At 40.5% G+C, this 22,361-nt stretch overlaps 1 protein-coding gene across 3 annotated transcripts; it reads left to right on the forward strand.

The window, feature by feature from the left end:
• The first annotated feature begins 340 nt into the window (after positions 1-340).
• On the forward strand, positions 341-2,649 carry CRP (C-reactive protein). 3 transcript variants are annotated; one of them, XM_012511608.1, is made up of 4 exons: positions 341-505; positions 789-924; positions 1,324-1,424; positions 2,365-2,646. In XM_012511608.1, exons 1-3 carry the CDS (start codon positions 445-447, stop codon positions 1,400-1,402), a joined length of 276 nt encoding a protein of 91 aa, XP_012367062.1. In that variant the 5' UTR covers positions 341-444; the 3' UTR covers positions 1,403-1,424; positions 2,365-2,646. The 3 variants fall into 3 exon arrangements, with proteins under 3 accessions (XP_012367062.1, XP_012367059.1, XP_003258733.1); XM_012511605.2 differs by having other exon boundaries at positions 789-1,424; positions 2,140-2,649; XM_003258685.3 differs by having other exon boundaries at positions 789-2,649.
• Positions 2,650-22,361: the final 19,712 nt, after the last annotated feature.

Raw genomic sequence — 22,361 nt, forward strand, 5'->3', positions numbered from 1 at the left:
ATGACTTGGGCTGAAGTAGGTGTTGGAGAGGCAGCTACCATGTGCACCCAGATGGCCACTCATTTAATATGTTACCATTTCCCATTATTTGCGCAGGATAGATAGCCAAAGTGGAGCCCTGGGAGATTTCTTCATTTTTCCTGTCATAGAGAATTCGTAATTCAGTAGTCGTATTTGTAATAAATAACCCATATTGATTTCTGTTCTGGAATAATTTTGCTTCCCCTCTTCCCAAAATTCTGACACTTGCCCCAATAACCAATGTTGGAAAATTATTTACATAGTGGCGCAAGTTCCCTGACTGCTTTGGATATAAATCCAGGCAGGAGTGGGTAGCTCTAAGGCAAGAGATCTGGGACTTCTAGTCCCTGAACTTTCAGCCGAATACATCTTTTCCAAAGGAGTGAATTCAGGTCCTTGTATCACTGGCAGCAGGGCGTGACCATGGAGAAGCTGTTGGGTTTCTTGGTCTTGACCAGCCTCTCTCATGCTTTTGGCCAGACAGGTAAGGGCCACCCCAGCCTATGGGAGAGATTTGATCTGAGGTATGGGGGTGGGGTCTAAGACTGTATGAACAGTCTCAAAAAAAAAAAGACTGTATGAACAGAACAGTGGAGCATCCTTCATGGTGTGTGTGTATGTGTGTGTGTGTGTGTGTGTGTGTGTGTTTTGTGTAACTGGAGAAGGGGTCAGTCTGTTTCTCAATCTTGAATTCTATACGTAAGTGAGGGGATAGATCTTCGTGATCTGAGAAAACTCTCACATTTGTTTGTTTTTCTGGCTCACAGACATGTGGAGGAAGGCTTTTGTGTTTCCCAAAGAGTCGGATACTTCCTATGTATCCCTCAAACCGGAGTTAACGAAGCCTCTCAAAGCCTTCACCGTGTGCCTCCACATCTACACGGAACTGTCCTCCACCCGTGGGTATAGTATTTTCTCTTATGCTACCAAGAGGCAAGATAATGAGATTCTCATATTTTGGTCTAAGGATATAGGATACAGTTTTACAGTGGGTGGGTCTGAAATATTATTTGAGGTTCGTGAAGTCACAGTAGCTCCAGTACACATTTGTACAAGCTGGGAGTCTGCCTCAGGGATCGTGGAGTTCTGGGTAGATGGGAAGCCCAGGGTGAGGAAGAGTCTGAAGAAGGGATACACTGTGGGGGCAGAAGCAAGCATCATCTTGGGGCAGGAGCAAGATTCCTTCGGTGGGAACTTTGAAGAAAGCCAGTCCCTGGTGGGAGACATTGGAAATGTGAACATGTGGGACTTTGTGCTGTCACCAGATCAGATTAACACCATCTATCTTGGCGGGCCCTTCAGTCCTAATGTCCTGAACTGGCAGGCACTGAAGTATGAAGTGCAAGGCGAAGTGTTCATCAAACCCCAGCTGTGGCCCTGAGGCCCAGCTGTGGGTCTTGAAGGTACCTCCTGGTTTTTTACACCGCACGGGCCCCACGTCTCTGTCTCTGATACCTCCAAGTTTTTTACACTGCATGGTTCCCACGTCTCTGTCTCTGGGCCTTTGTTCCCCTATATGCATTGCGGGCCTGCTCCACCCTCCTTAGCACCTGAGAATGGAGGTAAAGTGTCTGGTCTGGGAGCTTGTTAACTATGCTGGAAAACTGTCCAAAAGAATCAGAATTTGAGGTGTTTTGTTTTCAATTTTATGTCCTTTTAAGTTGGGGAGATCTTGGAGATAATTTCTTACCTGACATAGATGAGAAAACTAATACCCAGAAAGGAGAAATGATGTTATAAAAAACTCACAAGGCAAGAGCTGAGAAGGAAGCGCTGGTCTTCTATTTAATTCCCCACCCATGACTCCCAGAAAGCAGGAGGGCATTGTCCACATTCACAGGGCTCTTCAATCTCAGAATCAGGACAATGGCCAGGTCTCTGGTTAGGGTCCAGAGTGCTCATCATCATGCCATAGAACTGCTGGGCCCAGGTCTCCTGAAATGGGAAGCCCAGCAATACCACGCAGTCCCCCCACTTTCTCAAAGCACACTGGAAAGGCCATTAGAATTGCCCCAGCAGAGCAGATCTGCCTTTTTTCCAGAGCAAAATGAAGCACTAGGTATAAATATGTTGTTACTGCCAAGAACTTAAATGACAATGGTTTTTGTTTGCTCGCAGTGCTTTCTTAATTTTATGCTCTTCTGGGAAACTCCTCCCCTTTTCCACACGAACCTTGTGGGGCTGTGAATTCTTTCTTCATCCCCACATTTTCAATATATCCAGGCCACAAGAGTGGACGTGAACCACAAGGTGTCCTGTCAGAGGAGCCCATTTCCCATCTCCCCAGCTCCCTATCTGGAGGATAGTTGGATAGTTATGTGTTCCTAGCAGGACCAACTACAGTCATCCCAAGGATTGAGTTATGGACTTTGTGAGCGAGACATCTTCTTGCTGCTGGATTTCCAAGCTGAGAGGACGTGAACCAAACCTGGGACCACCAGTAGCCATCTTGTTTGCCACATGGAGAGAGACTGTGAGGACAGAAGCCAAACTGGAAGTGGAGGAGCCAAGAGATTGACAAATAACAGAGCCTTGACCATGTGGAGTCTCTGAATCAGCCTTGTCTGGAACCAGATCTCCACCTGGACTGCCCAGGTCCATAAGCCAATAAAGTCCCTGTTTACTTGAGTGAGTCCAAGCTGTTTTCTGATGGTTGCTTTAGAAGTTGTGACTAACTTCTCTAATGACCTTTGAAACCAAGTCCCTGTAAGTTTACACTGCCCATTACACAACATATGCGTGGCACTTTAACCTGTCCGAGAGTCCCCGGAAGGGATTCCCTCTGACAAGCATAGTCCCCTTTTGAGATAGCTGGCCATTCATGTAGGGCCAGTTGTGGGGGTTTTAGTACTCTCATTCTATCATTATTCCAATTTGAGGAGCAAAAACTAAAGATCATTGAGATCCATGGATCCACTGCCAGGTTCAGTGACTGGAATGCACTTGCCCCAGCTGGTTCAGGTTCTTTGCAGAAACAGACCCCTCAAAGATGACAGCCGCTGGCTTCCTCCAGAAGTGTCCTTCAACATGGTCTTTCAGTACTAAGTGACCAGTAGAAGTTACTCCACAAAGACCACAGCCAGGAATGAATTATGGGGCTTCCTGCATATCAAATGGTTACCTAGGGAAGGCATATGGTAAACTAGTTAAGCACAGAGGTTCTGGAATCAGACTGCCTAGGTCCAAATCTTGGCTTTACAACTTACTAGCTATGTGACCTTAGGTGATATAACCTCTTTACGCCTTAGTTTTCTTACCTACAAAGCAGGAGAAATAATAGTAATTAGCTCAAAGGGTTGCTATAAGAATCAAAGAAAATCATGCAAGCAAAGCACTTACTACAGTGCCTGGCACATAGTAAGCTTTTAAAACAGTTTTCTGCTATTATTCTTATTAAGCCATTTTGTATTATATCCATAAACGTAGATTCATAAAATACATAAAAATACAACTTGGTAGAATTTGTCTCGGTTGGCAGCAGTTGAAGCTTCTCATTTGCTAAGAATTAAGTTTAGAATGTTAGAAGGATGAACAACAAGTCTTTGAAGCCATTATTTATGAATATTGACTTCTCTAATTGACTTTTGATAACCATTTGTAAGCATAGAAGCTAAGGATACATTCTCAGACAAAAATGAGAGTGCAAATATTCTCTGTTGTCCAATTAGGGCAGATCCATCCATCCTCGCATTCAGCTAAGCAGAAGAGAGGATTGACACTCTTTTCTAGTTAAATAATCCAGATACGTCTTAATTATAGAAGGCCATCCCAACTCCCCAGGGATGTAGGTTGAGCTAATATTTTCTTCAGAATTCAATTGCTTGCATCTTACTATACATAGTCTAGTAGACAGCCTCTGGCCTTAATAATTTGAGCCAGGAAAATTTTAACAGCTGGTATTTGCATTCAGAGAACATTAAAAAATCTTAAGAAAGCATTAGTAGGATGTTTAAATTTAAGCAATTTAGCCTACTGGTAGGTACGTCAATGTAAACTTGTTGGAAAATGTATTTCCAGGTAACTGGTGAATTGTCATACCATATAGAGCTATTCTATGTAATCCAATTAAATGTTAGATGACATCTGCCAAAGAAGATGATTCTGATTTGGGCATGTTGGTTCTAAGCAATGCTTTTTTTTTTTTTTTTTTTTTTTTTTTTTTTTGCAGTAAGTGGAGAGTAAGATCAAGCATCCACCATGGCCACTTCTAGCTGATGCTAATAAAACCATGTTGTCAGGACTGGTTTTCTGTTAGAGTAGGGACCATGGATCCAATTTTTCCAGAAGTAGAATCAGGCCTCAAGGAATGAGTTAAAAAGACATAGGGACAAATGGTCTATAAAACCTATAATATAAAGGAGGTGAAAGCGGAGTGGTGGCCCAGTGCCTGAAGAGATACTGTAGTGCATTTACAGGCCAAATAAGAGAAAGTAGACCAATAGTATGAATCAGAGATGATGGAGGCTGCTACTTGATAGAACACTTTCTTTTTGGAACTGAAAATAGCCATGTTGGTATAAGGGTTAGGGCCAGGCCTGACCCTAATGTAAGTGCATTAGCATGGGATGCGATATGGTCATGTGCAGATCAGAAACCTAAAATCTCCCTGTGTCAGAAAAAAATGTTAGCTCACTGGCCAGGCAACAAGCCTTGCACACTTTCCAAAAAGAGGTGGTCATGGAGAGAGCATTGTTAAGAATGGGCTGCATGTAAGGCCAGGTGAGTGGATGAGAAGCCACCTCTGTGATGAGACCTGGTCTATCCAGGCCCTGGAGGAGAGACTACAGGCTGCCTCAAAAGTGAGGCTGGGATCTGATGGAAATGGATTTGGAGTCCCAGCTGACAAAGTAAGTAGAATGTTAAATCTGTGATATTCTCCCCATGCTTTCACTATCCTCAAGTTTGATGTGCCCCAGGGAAGCAAAGATTGACAAAGGAAGAAAATGACTCTTGATGATTAAGCACCACCACCACCTAGATCAAATTTCCAAAGTATAGATTTCTGATCACTAGAATCCCATGGAAAAGAGAAGCACTGCTTTGATTTCTAGGTAGTTTTATCCTAGGACGACTGCCCACTAGTCTCAGATGGGTTGTCGTACTTGCCTGGATTCCTTCTCTTCAGCTCCCTGTCTCTATTTCATTTATGCATCTTTTCATTTCCCCTGTACTAGAACGTAGGTTAAGCGGGCTTGTTAGCCTTTTCCTTCTGAAAATGCAGACTCTTAGCTCAAATTTCCTGGATTGCCTGGCCCAGTGATCACTTATAGTCTGCTGATTACAGGCATGATTTTCCTCTGGGGTGTTTGAGTATAGATTCATTGACCTCAGTTCCCCTAGAGTAGATTCTCTGGGGTTAGTGCTCAGGAATATGCAAGATCACAAGCCCTTTTGTACCACATGCTTTTAGAGCTATCACTGTAGTGTTTTCCTGACAGCTCAGATTTCTTATCTCAGGGACATGCCTGGCTCCCACTAAGCTTGCAGGCAGGTGGTCACCTTTTTTTTTTTTCAGACGGAGTCTCGCTGTGCTGTTTCGCGCAGGCCAGGCTGCAGTGGCGCTATCTCAGCTCACTGCAAGCTCCACTTCCTGGGTTCAGGCCATTCTCCTGCCTCAGCCTCCCGAGTAGTTGGGACTACAGACGCCCGCCACTGAGCCCGGCTAATTTTTTTTTGTATTTTTAGTAGAGATGGGGTTTCACCATGTTAGCCAGGATGGTCTCGATTTCCTGACCTCGTGATCCACCCGCCTCGGCCTCCCAAAGTGCTGGGATTACAGGCGTAAGCCTCCAGGCCTGGCCAGGTGGTCAACTTTAAAGAAGCATCTAGTGCATCTGTACCCAGGTCTTCCCCTTAGCCTACTTCTGGTGCATTCTTTCAGGCCTCATTCAGTGTGGACCCGTCTGTCCTATGCCCTTCATACACACAGATAAGTGATCTCCCAACGTCTCATCACTGCCCCCAGGAAGATAATTGCTTAATCACAGAGGGAAGATCACACACAGTCTTAAAACAAAACAAAACAAAAACAAAAACAAAAACTTCTTACACTTACTGAGCTCTTACCATGTGCCAGGTACTGTTGTAAGTCTTTTACATATATTTGCTTGTTTAATGACAATCCTATGAGTTATGTAATATTTTATAGTCCTTATTTTACAGATGAGAAAACTGAGGTTTGGAGAGGTTAATTAACTTGCTCAGAGCTAGGATTTGAACCTAGGCAGTCTGGCTACTCAGCTCTATTCTTCTAACCACTGTATTCTACTGCCACATGCAACAGAAGCTTACACCCTACACTTATACCCCTAGTGCAAGACGGAGGGTGTGGGGATGTGTGTGTTTTTTCTTATGGGGAAGCCATTCCAGAATGCCGTATATTCAGTGTTAGCTACCATTGCAGGTCCACTGGCAATCACCCTACTTTTTATTTTGTTCTTATGTGCTTAGGAGAATGGCTTGCACACAGAAATCCTATTCAGCCTTAGCATGAATACAATTGTGCCATATTGTCAAAGTTCTTCTCTGACCTCCGTCTCTTCTAACGTCATGCACACCCTTAGATGTAACTTTACATCATAGTGGCATTCACCAAAGACATAGAGTCATACAAGGGACTCTCTAGGCCAGCAATTCTCAACTTTGCTTATGAATATTGGAACCACCTGGAGAGTTTCAAAAATCCAGTTGCTTAGGCCATAACCAGATAATTATGTTGATTATCTGGTGATGAGACTCAGGCATCATTATTTTTAAACCTCCTTAGTGATTACAATGTACAGCCATGTCTCCAACAGCCACTCTTCTAGGTGCCACTCTTCTAGGGTGAGTGATAGTTTAGAAAAGATTGCAGAGTCACAGCTGTGGTCCCTGATCGTTCATGTGGTTATTTCTGACGGATATGGCCTTGTTTCTTAATTTTCTTATGTTATAGTGGTTTCAGTTTGAGTCAGGGGAGCATACCAAACTCCATTTCAGCACTGGAGTCTTAAGTCATAGCTCTAGGATTAAATAAAGCAACAGCCCTGTATTTAGTGTGTTCTTATTTATTCAGTAAAGCCTCACTGTGATGACAAATATTGTATTTGTTTTAGAGTGTTTTCCTTTTTCCCCAATTAATATTTTGTATCTCTGTAGTGTGGAGAAACCAAAGTGCCAAGATATTTGAAAAGCTGAAATCCTTCAGTATTTTTATCAGAGTATCACAGATGTAGGAGGAAGAGAGAAGAGGCTTCCCAAACAAACATATCTGAGGGAAGGGTAAAGGTTGCATTGCAAGCTTATTACACTTCTCTCCTGATAAAGTTCACTGAATGCTCTGTGATATGCTGCAAGCAGTTATAGAGCTGCACTGGCAGGTTGTTGGAGCCAGGGGTGGGTTGTAAAATGGTTTGTGCGAAGGTCTTTCATTCTCTCTCTCGCGCTTTTCTTTCTTTTGCTTTAGCTCTTGCTCTCTCCATCTGTATTTCTCTCTGCCTCTCCCTCTCTTTTTCAATTTTAGGCCTTCTTTACAGCATATCCATTTTGGAGGTAGTTCTATAATGTAGTGGGCTCCATGAAATCAATAAAATTCCCAGTGTTCACCTATGGCATTGGTAACTGCATTCCTTTAACTTACCTAAGGAGCCCAGACAGATGCTAACAAGAAGGCAATTTAGTATTGGAAAAACATCTTCTTCCTTCTTTGTACCAATCTTTTCACCTATATGATTTATTTTTGTTTAAATTATACATGTACCTTTTATTGGGCAAATGGTTAGAATGAGAGAACAAAAGCTTTTGGAGCAATTACTTTAAGCCAGTCATATAATTAAAAAAATAGATGCAAAAAGTTTGTAAAAGGATATTAAAAATTTTAAAACTATACATCATTAAAAAACAAACCAGTCCAGAAATGTACCACCATTTGTAATAGTCCTTTTTTTCTTGTGTGTTTAGAATATGCTACCCACATGTTAGTTGGTTCTCCTAGTCAATGGAGAAACAGCCTCTATTATCAATTTCTCATTGGATATCAATGGGAAAACTCATGATAAGATCATGATGAATAAGCTCCAGATTCTTTTTACATGAAATGATGTCTTATATGGGAATGAATATGTTGTGAAATACTTTGGTACCTAAATGTATATATGGCTCAGGATGTCCAACTGATATTATTCTGTTTTAGGCATTCTGGGCATAAAGCCGAATAGCCACAGTGAAACTGGGTGTCCTATTCATAAAATGGGATCTTCATTCCCTCTTCCCTTGCTTCTTAATTACACACGCACACACACACACACACACAAACACACACATTTCATTTTAGAAGCAATACAACTCCATTATGAAAAGTTAGTGAGGAAAAAAATCCTCTATAATTCTATTATTATAATAAGAACATATTGTTTGGAAGCATTCCTTACACTTTTTTTCTAAAATAGTCACTTCTTTTAAAAATAGTGTATATACAAGTCTGTTATTTTTTCTTTTATCCAAAGCATTTTTATTTACATGTTATAGTATAAAATTCACCACTAACATTTAAATGGCTATCTATTCTGTTTGGTGGATGTAGACATATACAGTTTACTTAAACATGCCCCATTTTTCTGTTTGCTATCGTAAGTAATTTTAAGTGGTTGTCTTTGTGAAAAAAGTTCCCCCTCCCAATATTTTGCATCATTTCCCTAGAATGGATTCTCAACATGTGACTGTCCTAATTCACCGGGCGATGCCACACAGAGTTGTTGGAGCACCAGCAGGCATCACGCATTCTCTGATAAATAACCCATATTGATCTCTCATTTTGTGATTTATCTTGCCTTCTTTGCTCTTAGAGCTTTGATTCATGGCTCCAAGGGGGCAATTTTGGAAAATCATTTACCAGCTGAGACATCCTGACTGCTGCACATATGAGGTCGAGGTGAGGCAGACTTGAAACAGAGGGATCTCAGATGTGCAAACCCAGAATCTCAGCCACTGATACTTTTTTTCAAGAGAGTGACCCAAATTCCAGGCACACCAATAGTAGGGAGGGAACATGGAGTGTCCTATTCTCTAAACATGGAGTATTCCATGTTTCCTGGTTTTCATCAGCCTCCCAGTGCTTTCCGTCAGACAGGGAGGCACTGCTTCCGCTGATGGCTGAGATCTTGTCCTGTAAATATGACTGTGCAAAGCCAAGTTAGGGAAAAGGGCCAGCATGGGTGAGAGGTTGTGGTCTGTGGCAGAATTCAGGCTGTGGTTTCTAAGTCCAGTCTCTCTGTACATTGTGAGGAATACATCTTTGTGGCCTGACGAGCTTAACTGATGACCTTTTCTCTCTCTGCTTTCTATTCTACAGATGTGAACAAAAAGGGTTTTGTGTTTTTCCAGAGTCAGACAATTCCTTTGTCATCCTGACTGTAGAGCTGAAGAAGGCATTCAAGGCCTTTATTGTGTGTCTCCATGTCTATATGCACCTGACCTGTGAACATAGCCTTTTTTTCTTATGCCATGAGGACTAGATAATGAATCCTCCTCTCTAAGGAAAAGACCGGAGGCTACAGCCCATCCATGGGTGGAAGTGGGATAGTTTTCAAGTCTCCTAAGAGTTCTGCTGCACTGTGTACCTCTGTGCAAACTGGAGTCCGCCTCAGGGATCGTGGTGTTCTGGGTGGATGGGAAGCCCATGATGAGGAGGAGTCTGAAGAAGGGATACACTGTGGGGACAGAGGCAGGCATCATCCTGGGGCAGGAGCAGGATTCCTTCACTGAGAGCTTTGATACAAACCAGTCCTTGGTGGGAGATATTGAAGATGTGAACATGTGGGACTTTGTGAGATTAGATATTAGGTTAGATTAGACGGCCAGATGAGATTAATGCCATCTATGTTGGTGTGGCCTTCAGTCTTAATGTCCCAGACTGGTGGATGCTGACATATGAAGTGCACGGTGAAGAGTTCACCAAGCCCTAGTGGTGGCCCTGAGGCCTGACTGCAGATCCCAAAGGTTCCTCCTGGGATTACACCTGACATTTCCCTGACTTTGGCTCTGAGGTCTTTTTGTCCTGCATACATGGCTGTCTCACCCCGAGGGTCCTGTATTTCCCTTCTTTCTTCACTCTGCTTTCATCAGCACAAGGGCCAGTGCAGAGCAGAGGGTCCCACTCATGGCTTGGAATCACCAGGCTACATCCCAGGCCAATTAAATCTGATTTCCTGGAGGTGAGACCCAAGCATCCATGTTTTAAAAGCTCTTCAAGTGATTCCAATATTCTGCCAAAGCTGAGAGCTGTTGCCTTTATGTCTGTCTAAAAGCAAATGAGCCAGACTTTCTCTCCTAAAAAAGACAGCATGTGTCCAACTATAGTTCTGCCAATATTTTCATTTGCCTTTATCCATATACCTACCATAGTTTATTGTGCTTTATTGTATTAACTAAAGAATACAGGAGTATTTTTCAGCATTCTGCCCTCATCATTAGAATGTGGTCATTATAAATTAGAATTATCTTTAACTTTTTAAATCCTTTCTATTTGAAGATTCAAGAAATCTAAGACATGTTTGTAGTTGTTGTTTAATTTGTTCTATTTTCTTTCTTAAGGCTGGCCAATTTTCATTAGGTGAAATTTCTATTGGTTTTTGTTTTCTTATTTATCATCCCTCAGGTCACTTTTTTCTATGTCCTGCATCCTTATATTTTAAGCTTTTATTTTTTCAAATCTCTCTTCCATATTACTGATTTATTTTCTGCTTTGCATATTGGGATCCTTACTTTTTCTAATGCCATTGAAAATTCTGTGATGCTTTTTGAGTTGCCTTAAATTCTTTCTTAGATTTAGTATGTTTTTCTCCAACTATTTTTCATTAATTCTCTTTTCTTCAATTTACTTAAAAGTTAAATGCAGTTACTGTCTAAAGTTTTCTAAATTTTCCTGTGATTAATCTTTAAAATTTTTTGACATAAATCTTTTGCATGCTTTAGATAATTTTCTTTTACATTTTAGTACTTTTCAGTCTCACTATTTATTCAAATACAGTGTGAGGGGTGCATTCTGTTTGTCTCCTTTCTGGCCACAATTAGGCTCCCTAGGAATCTTTGCAAGTTGGCTGATGGACTTAGGTAGTACTATGAATTTCCAGTCAGGTTCATCCTCTTTCAACTCCCCTTTGAAATGATCCCCTGAAATGGTTTGGATGTTTGTCACTTCAAAATCTCATGTTGAAATATGGTTCCCAATGTTGGAGATGGGGCCTGGTGGGAGATGTTTGGATAATGGGGGCAGATCCCTCATGAGTGATTTAGTGCCATCCCCTTAGTGATGAGTGAGTTCGCTCAGTTTGGTCATATAAGATCTGGTTGTTTAAAAGACCCCGTAATCTGTCTCTTCCCTCTTTGGTCCCTGTTCTCGCCATGTGACACACTGGCACGCCTTCGCCTTCCACCATGATTGTAAGCTTTCTCAGGCCCTTGCTAGAAGCAGATGCCAGCACTATGCTTCCTGCACAGACTGAAGACTGAAGCCAATTAAGCCTCTTTTCTTTATAAATTACCCAGCCTCAGGTATTCTTTATGGCAATGCAAAACGGACTAACACACTCCCCACCTCCACCAATTTCTGCTGATTGTCACAGACTCTCCCAGGTGCACTTTTTCGTATTTGTGTCTTTATGTCTCTCTTAAAGGGATGACTCAGAATGCTGGGGAAGACACAGTTAACAATACCAGCAGCATCAGACAAGATCAGGTCTTGAGTTCTTTTGGAGAGGGCAATAGTCTGGGAAGCTTTCCTTTCCTCTGTCTGGCTCCTCTCCTTGAGACTAGTGGCATGTCCCATGTCTGATATCCATCGGTTTCCAGCAAAGAGGTCCAAGGTCACCTACGCATGACATCTATCTCTGGGGCTCTGGGACCTTTCACTCTTCACTAGGTATGAAGCAAGTGGAGATTCTCATTGCAGTTCTGTCTTGAAGCATAGATCTTCAGGGAAAAATGTTTTAGGAAGGCCATGTTCACTTGAGATCTGAGCTGGGTCCTTCAAATCAAGCATTGCTGGCCACAAGGCTGATGTTCTGATTTTTATTCAAGTATTTATTTCTCAGTTTATTCTAAACAGGCAAAGAGGTGATATTGTTTCCTCAAAACACTAAGAGTACCGTGAAGAGAGAGGGAAGCTCCTCTATGGAGAGATTCTCACCTGCAAACAGCCAGGGTGGAGCCTGGGCAGGACTTCAGACTTGTAAGAGGAGTAACAGTGTAGTGGGCAGTCTCTCACAGACAGCACAGAGTCTTTCCTCATCAGGGATGGGTTTACTTTTAGAATCAGGGCATACTTGTCCTGGAGCTCCAACTCTAAAGCCGTGAAGTTCTCCAGGAGCTGGGGCAGGCTCATTTCAAAACAAACTGAGTCCTGATACATGGAATCTTTGGCCTTTGTATTGTTGATGCCTGGGTCTGAAAGTCAGAAATAGATCCTGTTCCTCTCTATGCTTTACTCATGTTTGGGGTCAAAGAGGGACTTTGAAGGCATAATCTATACATTTATATGCCTCATTTGCAGTTTCTTAAAGCCTACCTTTCCTCTCCACCCCTGTTACTCAACTGAACTTGGGTCTGCCCATTTGGTGCAGCAAAGCCAAATGCTGACAACAGGATTTGCAGTGGGAGAAAGTGAAGCCTTTATTGCAGGATGTCAAACAAGGAGAATCTAAGACTTAAACATCCTGATGACTTACATGGAAGGGTTTTTAAAGGCAGGGAGGCAGAGATTACAGGCAAAGTCATAAATCAACACATGGAAGCCATACAGTGGTTTGGCCTATAAAGGGGGACATCTCAAGTTGGGAGGGCCAAAGACCATAGGTGGATTCAACAATTTTCTGATATGTGATTGGTTAAGATTTGTCTAAAAACTTGGTATCAGCAGAAATATTGAGCTCTGGCCTATGGGCATGACCTTCTTCAGGCCTCTCAGGAAGAAATTTAGAACAAAGAACAGCAGTCAGTGTTCAGTCCTGAGTTCCCCACTATCTGAGGTCATCTGAGGAAGACAGCATTTTCCATCCACTGGCACAGAGATCTCAGATAATGGCATTAGGTCAGGGGTCGGGTTTCTGAAAAACAACTCAGGAACATATATTAGTAGGTTATTTTTAGTTTCTATAGGGGAACCAAACATCCTGTGATTCTAATTTCCTTGGCTATTGCTTTAAGTTACTATTACCTTCTTGCTTATCAAGTGGCTTATTTATTCTCTGGGCTAGCTAGGTACCTGGAATTTCCCTTGAAGGAGCTCAAGATTTTCCTTTATTTCCATGCATGGGTGAGGGATGTGGGCTGGCAGGCTTCTAAGTGGGGTCCCTGCTCCATCTCACCCTCAAGGGTTAAGATAGCCAGACTAACTCAGTTCAGGTCCTGGTTTCATCTTATAATGGCTGGGTGACCTTAGGTAAATGACTTAAATGCTGTATTCTTCAGGTTTCCTCATCTTTTAAATGGGGGATAGTATAGGGCCCATTTCACTGCACAAGCTAGTGCTTAATGCATGTTATCTATGCTTTATGACTAATATTATTGTTAGTGATCATGATTTCAATTACCCAGGCTCTGAGTCAGAGCCTCAGTATGGTGAAGGCATCCATCAATGGGTAGATAATGAAGAAGGGACACCTGATTGTATGGGGAGAATGTGTCAGCTTGGGCTGAAAAAAAAAATCATAGAAATTATCACAAAGTTAAAGCATAAGGGGAGAATTTGAAAGGCCTATACCTAGAATGTTGTGGCTGCAGGAAACAGGTTGATTCAGACACTGACAGAAGAGTCAGTGAGAGGATAAGCAAGCTTCAGAATTTGGCATGTACTCAGAAAACTCTCATTCAGATTTTTAGGAGGACATCAGAAACACATGGAGGATCAAAATCCACTTAAAAGGCCTTATTCTACCTCAAAAGAACAGGAAATGGAAAAGGAAAGGAAGATACTGTGATCCGACCACATTGGCCCTACAGGGGGTAAGAGGAGCAGGATCTGGCCCGGTGCGACGGCTCATGCCTGTAATCCCAGCACTTTGGGAGGCCAAAACAGGTGGATCACTTGAGGCCAGGAGTTCGAGACCAGCCTGGGCAACATGGCGAAACCCCATCTCTACGAAAAAAATAAAAAAAATTAGCCAGGCATGGTGGTGCACACCTGTAATCCCAGCTCCTCAGGAGGCTGAGGCATGAGAATTGCTTGAATCTAGGAGGTTGCAGGGAGCCGAGTTTGCACCACTGCACTCCAGTCTGGGTGACAGAGTGAGACTCTATCTCAAAAAATAAAAATAAATAAATAAATAAAGAGGAACAGGATCTGTAGGGGCAACTCACTGTAGCTTTCAAAACCCAGCAACAGGGCTCCCTTCAAAAGAACAGAGGACCCGTGGAGAGAAAGGAGGTGGAGCACTAGAGGGAGCATATCAGATCACGCTTTTGAGGAAAAGAAGGGGAAGGAAAGGTTTCTGTATCACTGAATAACCCAAGTTGCTTTGGGCCTGGAAACTCTCAATCTGAGGAACAGTGGTGGCTGGGGAGGAGCTGAGTCCAGGACACAATGGTTGCTGCTGGACTCCTGAAAGTAAAGGCTGGAAGCACTAACCATGCAGCATTAAGTTGGAGTCTATAGGCCCTTTGCTGGGAAGCTGGGTTCAAAGAAGAAGGGTTTCCACTCAGGCTTCCCCATTTCCATGAAACAAGGAGAATGATCTTTTCAAATGTAAGCAAGATCAAGTCTCTTCCTGATGAAAAACCTGCAAAAGTTTCCCACTGCCTTTTGTATAAATTGTAAACCCTTTACCTGGCCCTCATGGCCCTGTGTTTTCGGACCTCTGCTCCTTCTGTAACATTGTCACGCTTCTTTCTTACTCTCTGAATTCGAGCCCCTCTGCCATTTTGTCTGATCATTTCTTCCACAAATATATATTGAATGACTATGATGTGAAAGGCACTAGCTTTAGATGCTTTGGAGAAGCAATAAAACCAGAAATAGCAACATCCCCACGCCCACATCAGACAAAATCACGGTCACCTGGAACTTGTATAGCAGTGAGTTTCAATATGCTTGCTTTGCTTCCGTCTCAAGTCCTTTGCATATATTCTCTGTGCCCGAAGCACTCTTTCTTCAGAGCCTCATGTGGCTGGCTGGCTTCACATCATTCTGTCTCAGATCAGAATCCTGTTATTGTTTTCTAACCAAATATTACTACCTAAAAAATGCTGTTTCTTTACAGTTTGGCTTCTCCACTAGACTGTAAATTCCATGAAAGTAGAGACATTGTTCCCTACTATATTCTTGGTTTCTAGAATGGCATGGGTTCTTAGTATGTTCTCAATAAATATTTGATGAATTAATTAATTCTACACAAGGAAGCAGCAGCTAAGAAATGCTTTGGATTCTGCTGAGGATGGAAAAATACTTAAAGAGCATGGAGTTGTTAGACCATAATTCTGCTCACAAAATGGCCTGTTATAAATGTGAGGTAGCTTGCTCCTTAGGAGGGAATGTCCAGAGACAGGGTCCACATTTATTTCAGCACTATGCTTCTGGGAATAAAGCAGGCAGGAAAATGGAAATTAAAAGATTATTAAGAATACATGGGATAGATAGGGGATCAGGTAGCTTCAGAAGAGGTCTAACAGTTGCAGACCACTACAGATCTCTAAATTTTTCAAAGAGATACAAGTAATTCAAATCCTGTCTCCACAGTAGGAAGCAGTATACATGTTGGTGAATTTTCCTCAAAGATGTTGAAAATGTTGCAGCACAATCAGTTCCTTGATAGGGAAATTTCTGCTGTGTGTGTGTGTGTGTGTGTGTGTGTATGTTTAACACATGTGCTGATTTATTGATGTTTAGGAGGCTAGGATCTCTTTTGTTTTTAAATTGAAGTGTAACATACATAAGAAAAATGCAGAAATCACAAGTATGTAGCTTGGTGAATTTTCCTAAGGCAAGCATACCTGTGGAGCCATTACCCAGATCTAGTAATTCTAGTAATGAGAAGAATACAGCCCTAATTCTGTGATATTTCTGCCCAAAATTCATAACTTGAATCTAATCATTAGAAGATATCATATAAGCCCCTCATCCCTTTCCCAGTCACAATTCTCCAGCCAAAGGTAACCATTATTTTGACTTCTAATTCCGTAGATTAGTTGTGGCTGTCTTGGAACTTTATATAAAATATTTTCTATGAATCATTTAAGAGTAAGTTGTTGACATGATGCCCTATCATCCCCAAATACTTTAGTGTGTAATTGAAGCAAACAAAGACTTTCTCCTACATGACCCCAATACAACCATCAAAATCAGGAAATTAACACTGATATATCACCGTTATCTAATTTACATATTCCATTCGACTTTCACCAATTGTCCAATCATGTCCTTTATAGCAAAAAGATACAAACCAGGATTATACACTGCATTTAGTTGTCATGTTTCTTCAGTCACCTTTGATTTCTAGAGCATTTCCTCATCCTTTCCAGTCTTTCTTTAACTCTCAAAACTTTAACACCTGAAGGCTGTAGCCAGAATATTCCTTGGTTCAGGTTTGTCTGATGTCTTCTAATGATTAGATTCAGGTTATGAATTTTTGGCAGAAATATCACAGAATTGGGGCTGTTTCCTTCTCATTGCGTTCTATCAAGAGAGACACAATTTTGACTTTTCTCATTACTTGATCATTAGATTAAAGTGATTTTATCTGTTCTTCTCCATTGAAACTTACTTCTTGTGATTAATAATTATGTAGTAAGGAGATACTTTAAAACTAGGTAAATATATCATTTCCCATCATACTTTCACTCACTAGTTATAGCATCCATCTATGTTTTTTGGATAGATTAATTATTACTATGATAGTTTATCAAATGGTCACTTTCCATTTCCATCATTCCTTCTACTTTTAAGTGAAAAGTGTTATTTTCCTCCTCATTTATTCATTCATTTATTTTTATTGCTATAGACTCCTAAATCATTTTTTGTTTCATTCTACTGTCTAGCACCTTCACTTAAAAGAAAATGGTAACTGTACACATCCATTTCATGTTCCTAATGTCAAGAGGAATGCTTTCGATAAGTTGAGATTAAGTATGATACCTACTCTATGATTTTTTTATTTTATTTTATTTTTTTAGAGCACCCTTGCATTTTCTTATGGCAAAAGGGAAAGTTTAGGCTTGCAGATAAGCGTTTCTAATGGTAGCAGCCTCAGGCCTGCTATGTTAGCTTTTTTCTGTGCAAACACATACTCCTTTAGAATTATCAACTACCTTGACAGGTCATCTGTACCTTGATGGTCATATGTACTTTATTCCAGCTTTTTCTCCTCTAGGTGAGTTTGGGAGTGGGAACGGAGTATATCTCAGTGTGGAGAGCTTCTAGTGTTGTAATAAGTTCTCAATTATTTTGTTTACTTCATTTCTGCCACCAGGTAGCCCTGTCCTTTGGGACCCCCTACCCACCTAACACCTCTGTCCCAAGAATTTCAGTTTTCCAGAGAATGTCTTCCTCTGTTGTGACTGATTCTTATATGGGTGAGGCAAGAGAGGAAGGGAGGAGAAGAGGATGCTCAGTAATTGGCCAGACTCTGTGAACTTCTTGTTATGAGCATTTCACCCCAGCTAGAGTCTCCCTGATGTGACTCAGGCTGGTGCTGGTGCTGGGCTGGGATGCAGTTTTTCTCACCAACCCACTTTGATAGAATGAATAATAATCCTCTCAGGGCAATGCGGGAAAGAATAAAAGACCCAGTTAGAAAGTGGTTTCCCAGTCCCTTCCCCAGTTGTGGGACCTGTTTTCCTTTTGCCCTAACCTTTTTTTCTATCACATTGGTGTTCTGTCATTTCTGTTCTTCCCAAGTATTTCCCCCTACTTTTTTTTGTATTGGGATCCCTTTCACTTTTGCGGTTTCTCCAGAGTTCAGCTCAAGGGAAGGAGCCCTGAGCCCAGGCTAGCTTGTCATATTCTACAGAACTGTCAATCTCTCAAGGAAAAACTTAATGTAAGCGTCACAAGAACCATATGAAGGAAAAGAGAGTGTCATTGAAGGACAAGACATGAATAAATTGGAGGGACATGACATCTTCCTGGATGAGAGACTTCCTATTATAAAGTCTCAATCATTCCAAGAATGTCAATCATTCCTAAATTAATGCATACATTTACTATTATTTGAGTAAAATTTCCAGCTTATATTAATCAAAGAAAATAAATCTGAAATTGATTTTGAAGAATAAATATGCAATAAATGACAGGAAATTTTTGAAAAGAAAAATAATAGTAGGGATTTTTAAAATAGATACCAGAACTTAATATCTACAAAGCCACTAGAATCAAATCAATGTGGCGTTAAAATAGGAATTGACAATAAATCAGTGAAACAAATAAGAATTCAGAGACAGATTCAGGTACGTATGTAGTACAGTAATTCATTTCAGTGGAGGAAAGAATGGCTCAGACAATAATTAGGGTTGGAACTATTGTCTATCCACTTGAAATAAAGTTACATCTTAATTTTTAACCATCTACAAAACTAAACATTTGATGGGTTAAATCTTTATATATAAAACAACAAAACACCAAAAGTATTAAAACATTTAGGAAAATATTTGTAAAATCTCAAAGTCATGGAGACTTTTCTAAGCAACACAGTTACCCATAGCTACATAAAAACCTTGCGATGGCAAAGTTAATATAAACAGAAACAAATACCAAATGACAAACTAGAAGAATATTGCCTCTCCTCTCTTTCTCTCCGTGTGTGTGTGTGTGCACATGTGTGTATGTGTGTGTATCAGACAAAGGGCTAATATCTTTAATATACTCAAGGTGCTTACAAATAGATGGAAAAAAGAAATGGCAAAGTGTAGATGTGAAAGGACAATCATCGCAAATAAAATGCAGATGCCCAGTAAACATTGATTTTACTAGTAATCTAAGAAAAGCAGTTTAGAGACAACAATGGTATATTACTTTTTTGTGTTATTAGATTGGCGAAAAAAGTTTTTACTATCCAGTTATCACTAGTTTAATGGGGAAATAAGCCATTTCATGCATTTGTGGTGGGAGTGTAAATTTGTAGAAGCTTGTTGGAATTTAATTTGACAGTATGTATTAAAATTTTGAAAGGCTCATATTCTTTGGCTAACTAATTCTACTTAAAGAAATTTATCTTACAGCAATAAGATCAAAGTCCTTAAGGTGATATGCAAAAAGATATTCATTACGGCATTCTAACAGCAAACATTTGGAAAACACATGTGTTCATCAACAGGGAAATCCTCGAATATGATTGAATAAATTGTGCTATCACTATACTATGGAATATTGTGCAGCTATTTAAAAATAATAGACTAGATCTACATGTACCATTCAAGAAAAATGCTCAGGGAGAAAAGCAAATTGCAGATTAGTGTGTGCAGCATAATTCAATTTTGCAACACAAGAACATTTTTATTTGTATGGACGTACAGTTTATAGATAGACAAGCAGATAGATAGATAAGAGGTAGATCTGTATAGAGACAAAATAAATTGCAAAGGATTGTGTTTGTGTTACAATAAATAGGCAGGGGGGAACTCTATTATTACTTTATTATAAACATTTTTAAGTGATTGAATTGTGTCAGTTAGTATTCAATGTAGAAAGGAGAAACTATTTTAAATATTTTAAGTGGGAAATAATTTCATATGGAGAATTAAGTGTTTTCATTTTTTACTTTTTTGAGATAGAGTCTTACTCTGTCATCCAGGTTGGAGTGCAGTGTTGTGATCACAACTCATTGCAGCCTTGAACTCCTGGGCTCAAGAGATCCTCCTGCCTTGGCCTCCCAAAGCACTGGGATTACAGGCATGAACCACTGTGTCCAGCCCAAATTAATAGAAGAACTAAATTAAGTAGGCTCTTGGCTGGCCTCTGAGAATAAAATGACTCCTAGAAGAATTGAGAAGTGACACACCGATGTCTCCTTTGAAGCCACCACAGAAATTCCAATTTCATGAACATAATCCCATAGCTACCATCCAAGGCAGAGAGTTTGAATCATGAAACAGTAGCAGCTATTTCTCAAGATCTAGGGTCCTGGAGAATGGGCACTGGTACATGGCAACCAGGAAACCTCATGTTCCCATGGCCTTGTTAGCCAGCCAAAACTACCTGATAGAGAGGAGGAAAAGGGCCCCCACCACAATTACATCTTCCATATTTCATGTAAGTTCACTGAATTGACAGAATCTGATTGACGTCCAGAATGTGAACTACAAGGTAGCCTGGGGAATGTAGTGTTTAGCTTATCATCATTCCAGCAGCATGGGTGGGATGAGAATGAGTGAGTGGAGCGATCCACAGGACCCATCATGGTGATTACAATAAAGTTCACTTCGTTGTGTCTTTGAATATTTTGACATAGACATATACCTATGCTACATTTCCATTAAAAAGAAAGTGTATTAATACTCGTATTTTCCCATTTTATAAGGAAAGCCTACGCACACACACATATGTGTGTGTGCGTAGGCTTAGAAAAATACTAAAGAGTGTCGAACTAAAGTGTTAATTTGATTTTCTTGAAGAGGAAGGGATCACAGGTAGTTTAAAAAATCATTGGCATTTCTCTAAAAATGTATCTTGCTTAAAAAAAATTTTTTTAAGAGAAGTTGTAGGTTCACAACAAAACTGAGCAGAAAATACAAAGTTCCCATATGCCCTGGTCCCTCCACGTGTACAGCTTCCCCACTATCAACAACCTGCACCGTGGTGGTACCCTTGAACCTGCATTGACACATCATTATCACTCCAATTTCATAGTTTATGTTAGGGTTTGCTCTTGGTACTGCGCATTCTATGGGTCTGAACAAATATATAACAACATGTATCCACTATTGTAGTATCATATGGAACAGTTTCACTCCTCTAAAAATCTTCTGTACTCTGCCTATTCATCCCTTCCTTCTTGCTAACTTCTGGCAACCATGGATTTTCTCACTGTCTCCATAGTTTCGTCTTTTCTAGATTGTCATAGAGTTGTAATTATCTAGTATGTAGCCTTTTCACATTGGCTTCTTTCTTTCAGTAATATGCATTTACATTTTGTTTTCATTTTTAAAAGTGGAGTAAATATTAAACATTTTTATAAAACATAGAATAAAGATTCAATTCCTGGATCATATGGCCTTTAAGTTACTGCAATATTCTAACCCGCTTCATGAGCTTCTGTAGGAAACACTATGAAGGCAGTTCCTGTGACTGAACAGGAGCCTCACTGGTTCCAGACTGACACACTGAAAATTGGAAATGAGAGAGTGATCAGGACATCCCTGACATAGCTTTGGCTGTCTTACTTGGGGAGAAGAGCCTTGGCTCCAGTTTACCATGAATCCTGCTCAGCCCAATGGGTCAGCAGAAATAGTACAAGAAGGGCAATGTAGAAATGTTTAATATTCTTGTTTCTTACTATTCATCCTCTCTAATCCGAGAAGGAGAGATCCTAATTGATGGGTCAGATTTGATGACTCCCATAGTTTTTGGTTTACTGAATTAAAAAAGTGCTCTTTTTTTGCTTTTAAAAAATGATATTAGAGTATAAGGAGAGCAAGAATTTCATTCTCTCTCTTTGCTAGAGTTTCTCTCTGCCTTCATCTGCCACTGTCTCTCTGTCTCTTCTCTCTCTTTTACCTTCTCTTCCTACCCCCCTTTACATTCCAGGCCAGCATAGCTAGACTCTCTCCATTGGTGATTTGGGCCCAGTCTCAGGAAGATAGCAGAGTCCTTAACCTCAATCGATTACATGTACTATCAGTTATAAATTTTAGGCACACTCTACAAATATTTATATATTCATTTATTTGTGGATTACATATATGTACTAAAAATACAGCCATTTATTAGTAAATGATATATATGTGCTAAAACATTCATTTAATTGTGAATTACATATATGTATTAAAATATAATTACGTACATTATAAGGCATTGAAAATTAGGAAATAATGTGATATAAATATAAGGTAGTTCCAGTATTTTCTTCCTAGGATGCAGGCCAAATTTATCAGTGTGCAACCTGTGTAGTTGTGTACAGAAAGGCACCATACTTGGTTTAATGCTCTGCTGTTGCAATTTTGAAATGATTAAATATTTGGAACAAGTGGCCCTGTATTTTCATTTTACACTGAGACCAATGAATTATGTAGCTGGTCTTGCCTGAATGAATTATGTGGATGGTCCCTTATCCTTGCCACAACCCAGGCAGGGACGAGGTGGTTCCCTGAGAAACAGAAAAAGATAAAAACATGGAACCACCTTGTCCCTGCCTGGGTTGTGCAAACTCCTTTTTGGAGAT

The sequence above is a fragment of the Nomascus leucogenys genome, chromosome 12, assembly GCF_006542625.1.
Source record: "Nomascus leucogenys isolate Asia chromosome 12, Asia_NLE_v1, whole genome shotgun sequence".
In the NCBI taxonomy this organism is placed as follows: Eukaryota; Metazoa; Chordata; class Mammalia; order Primates; family Hylobatidae; genus Nomascus; species Nomascus leucogenys.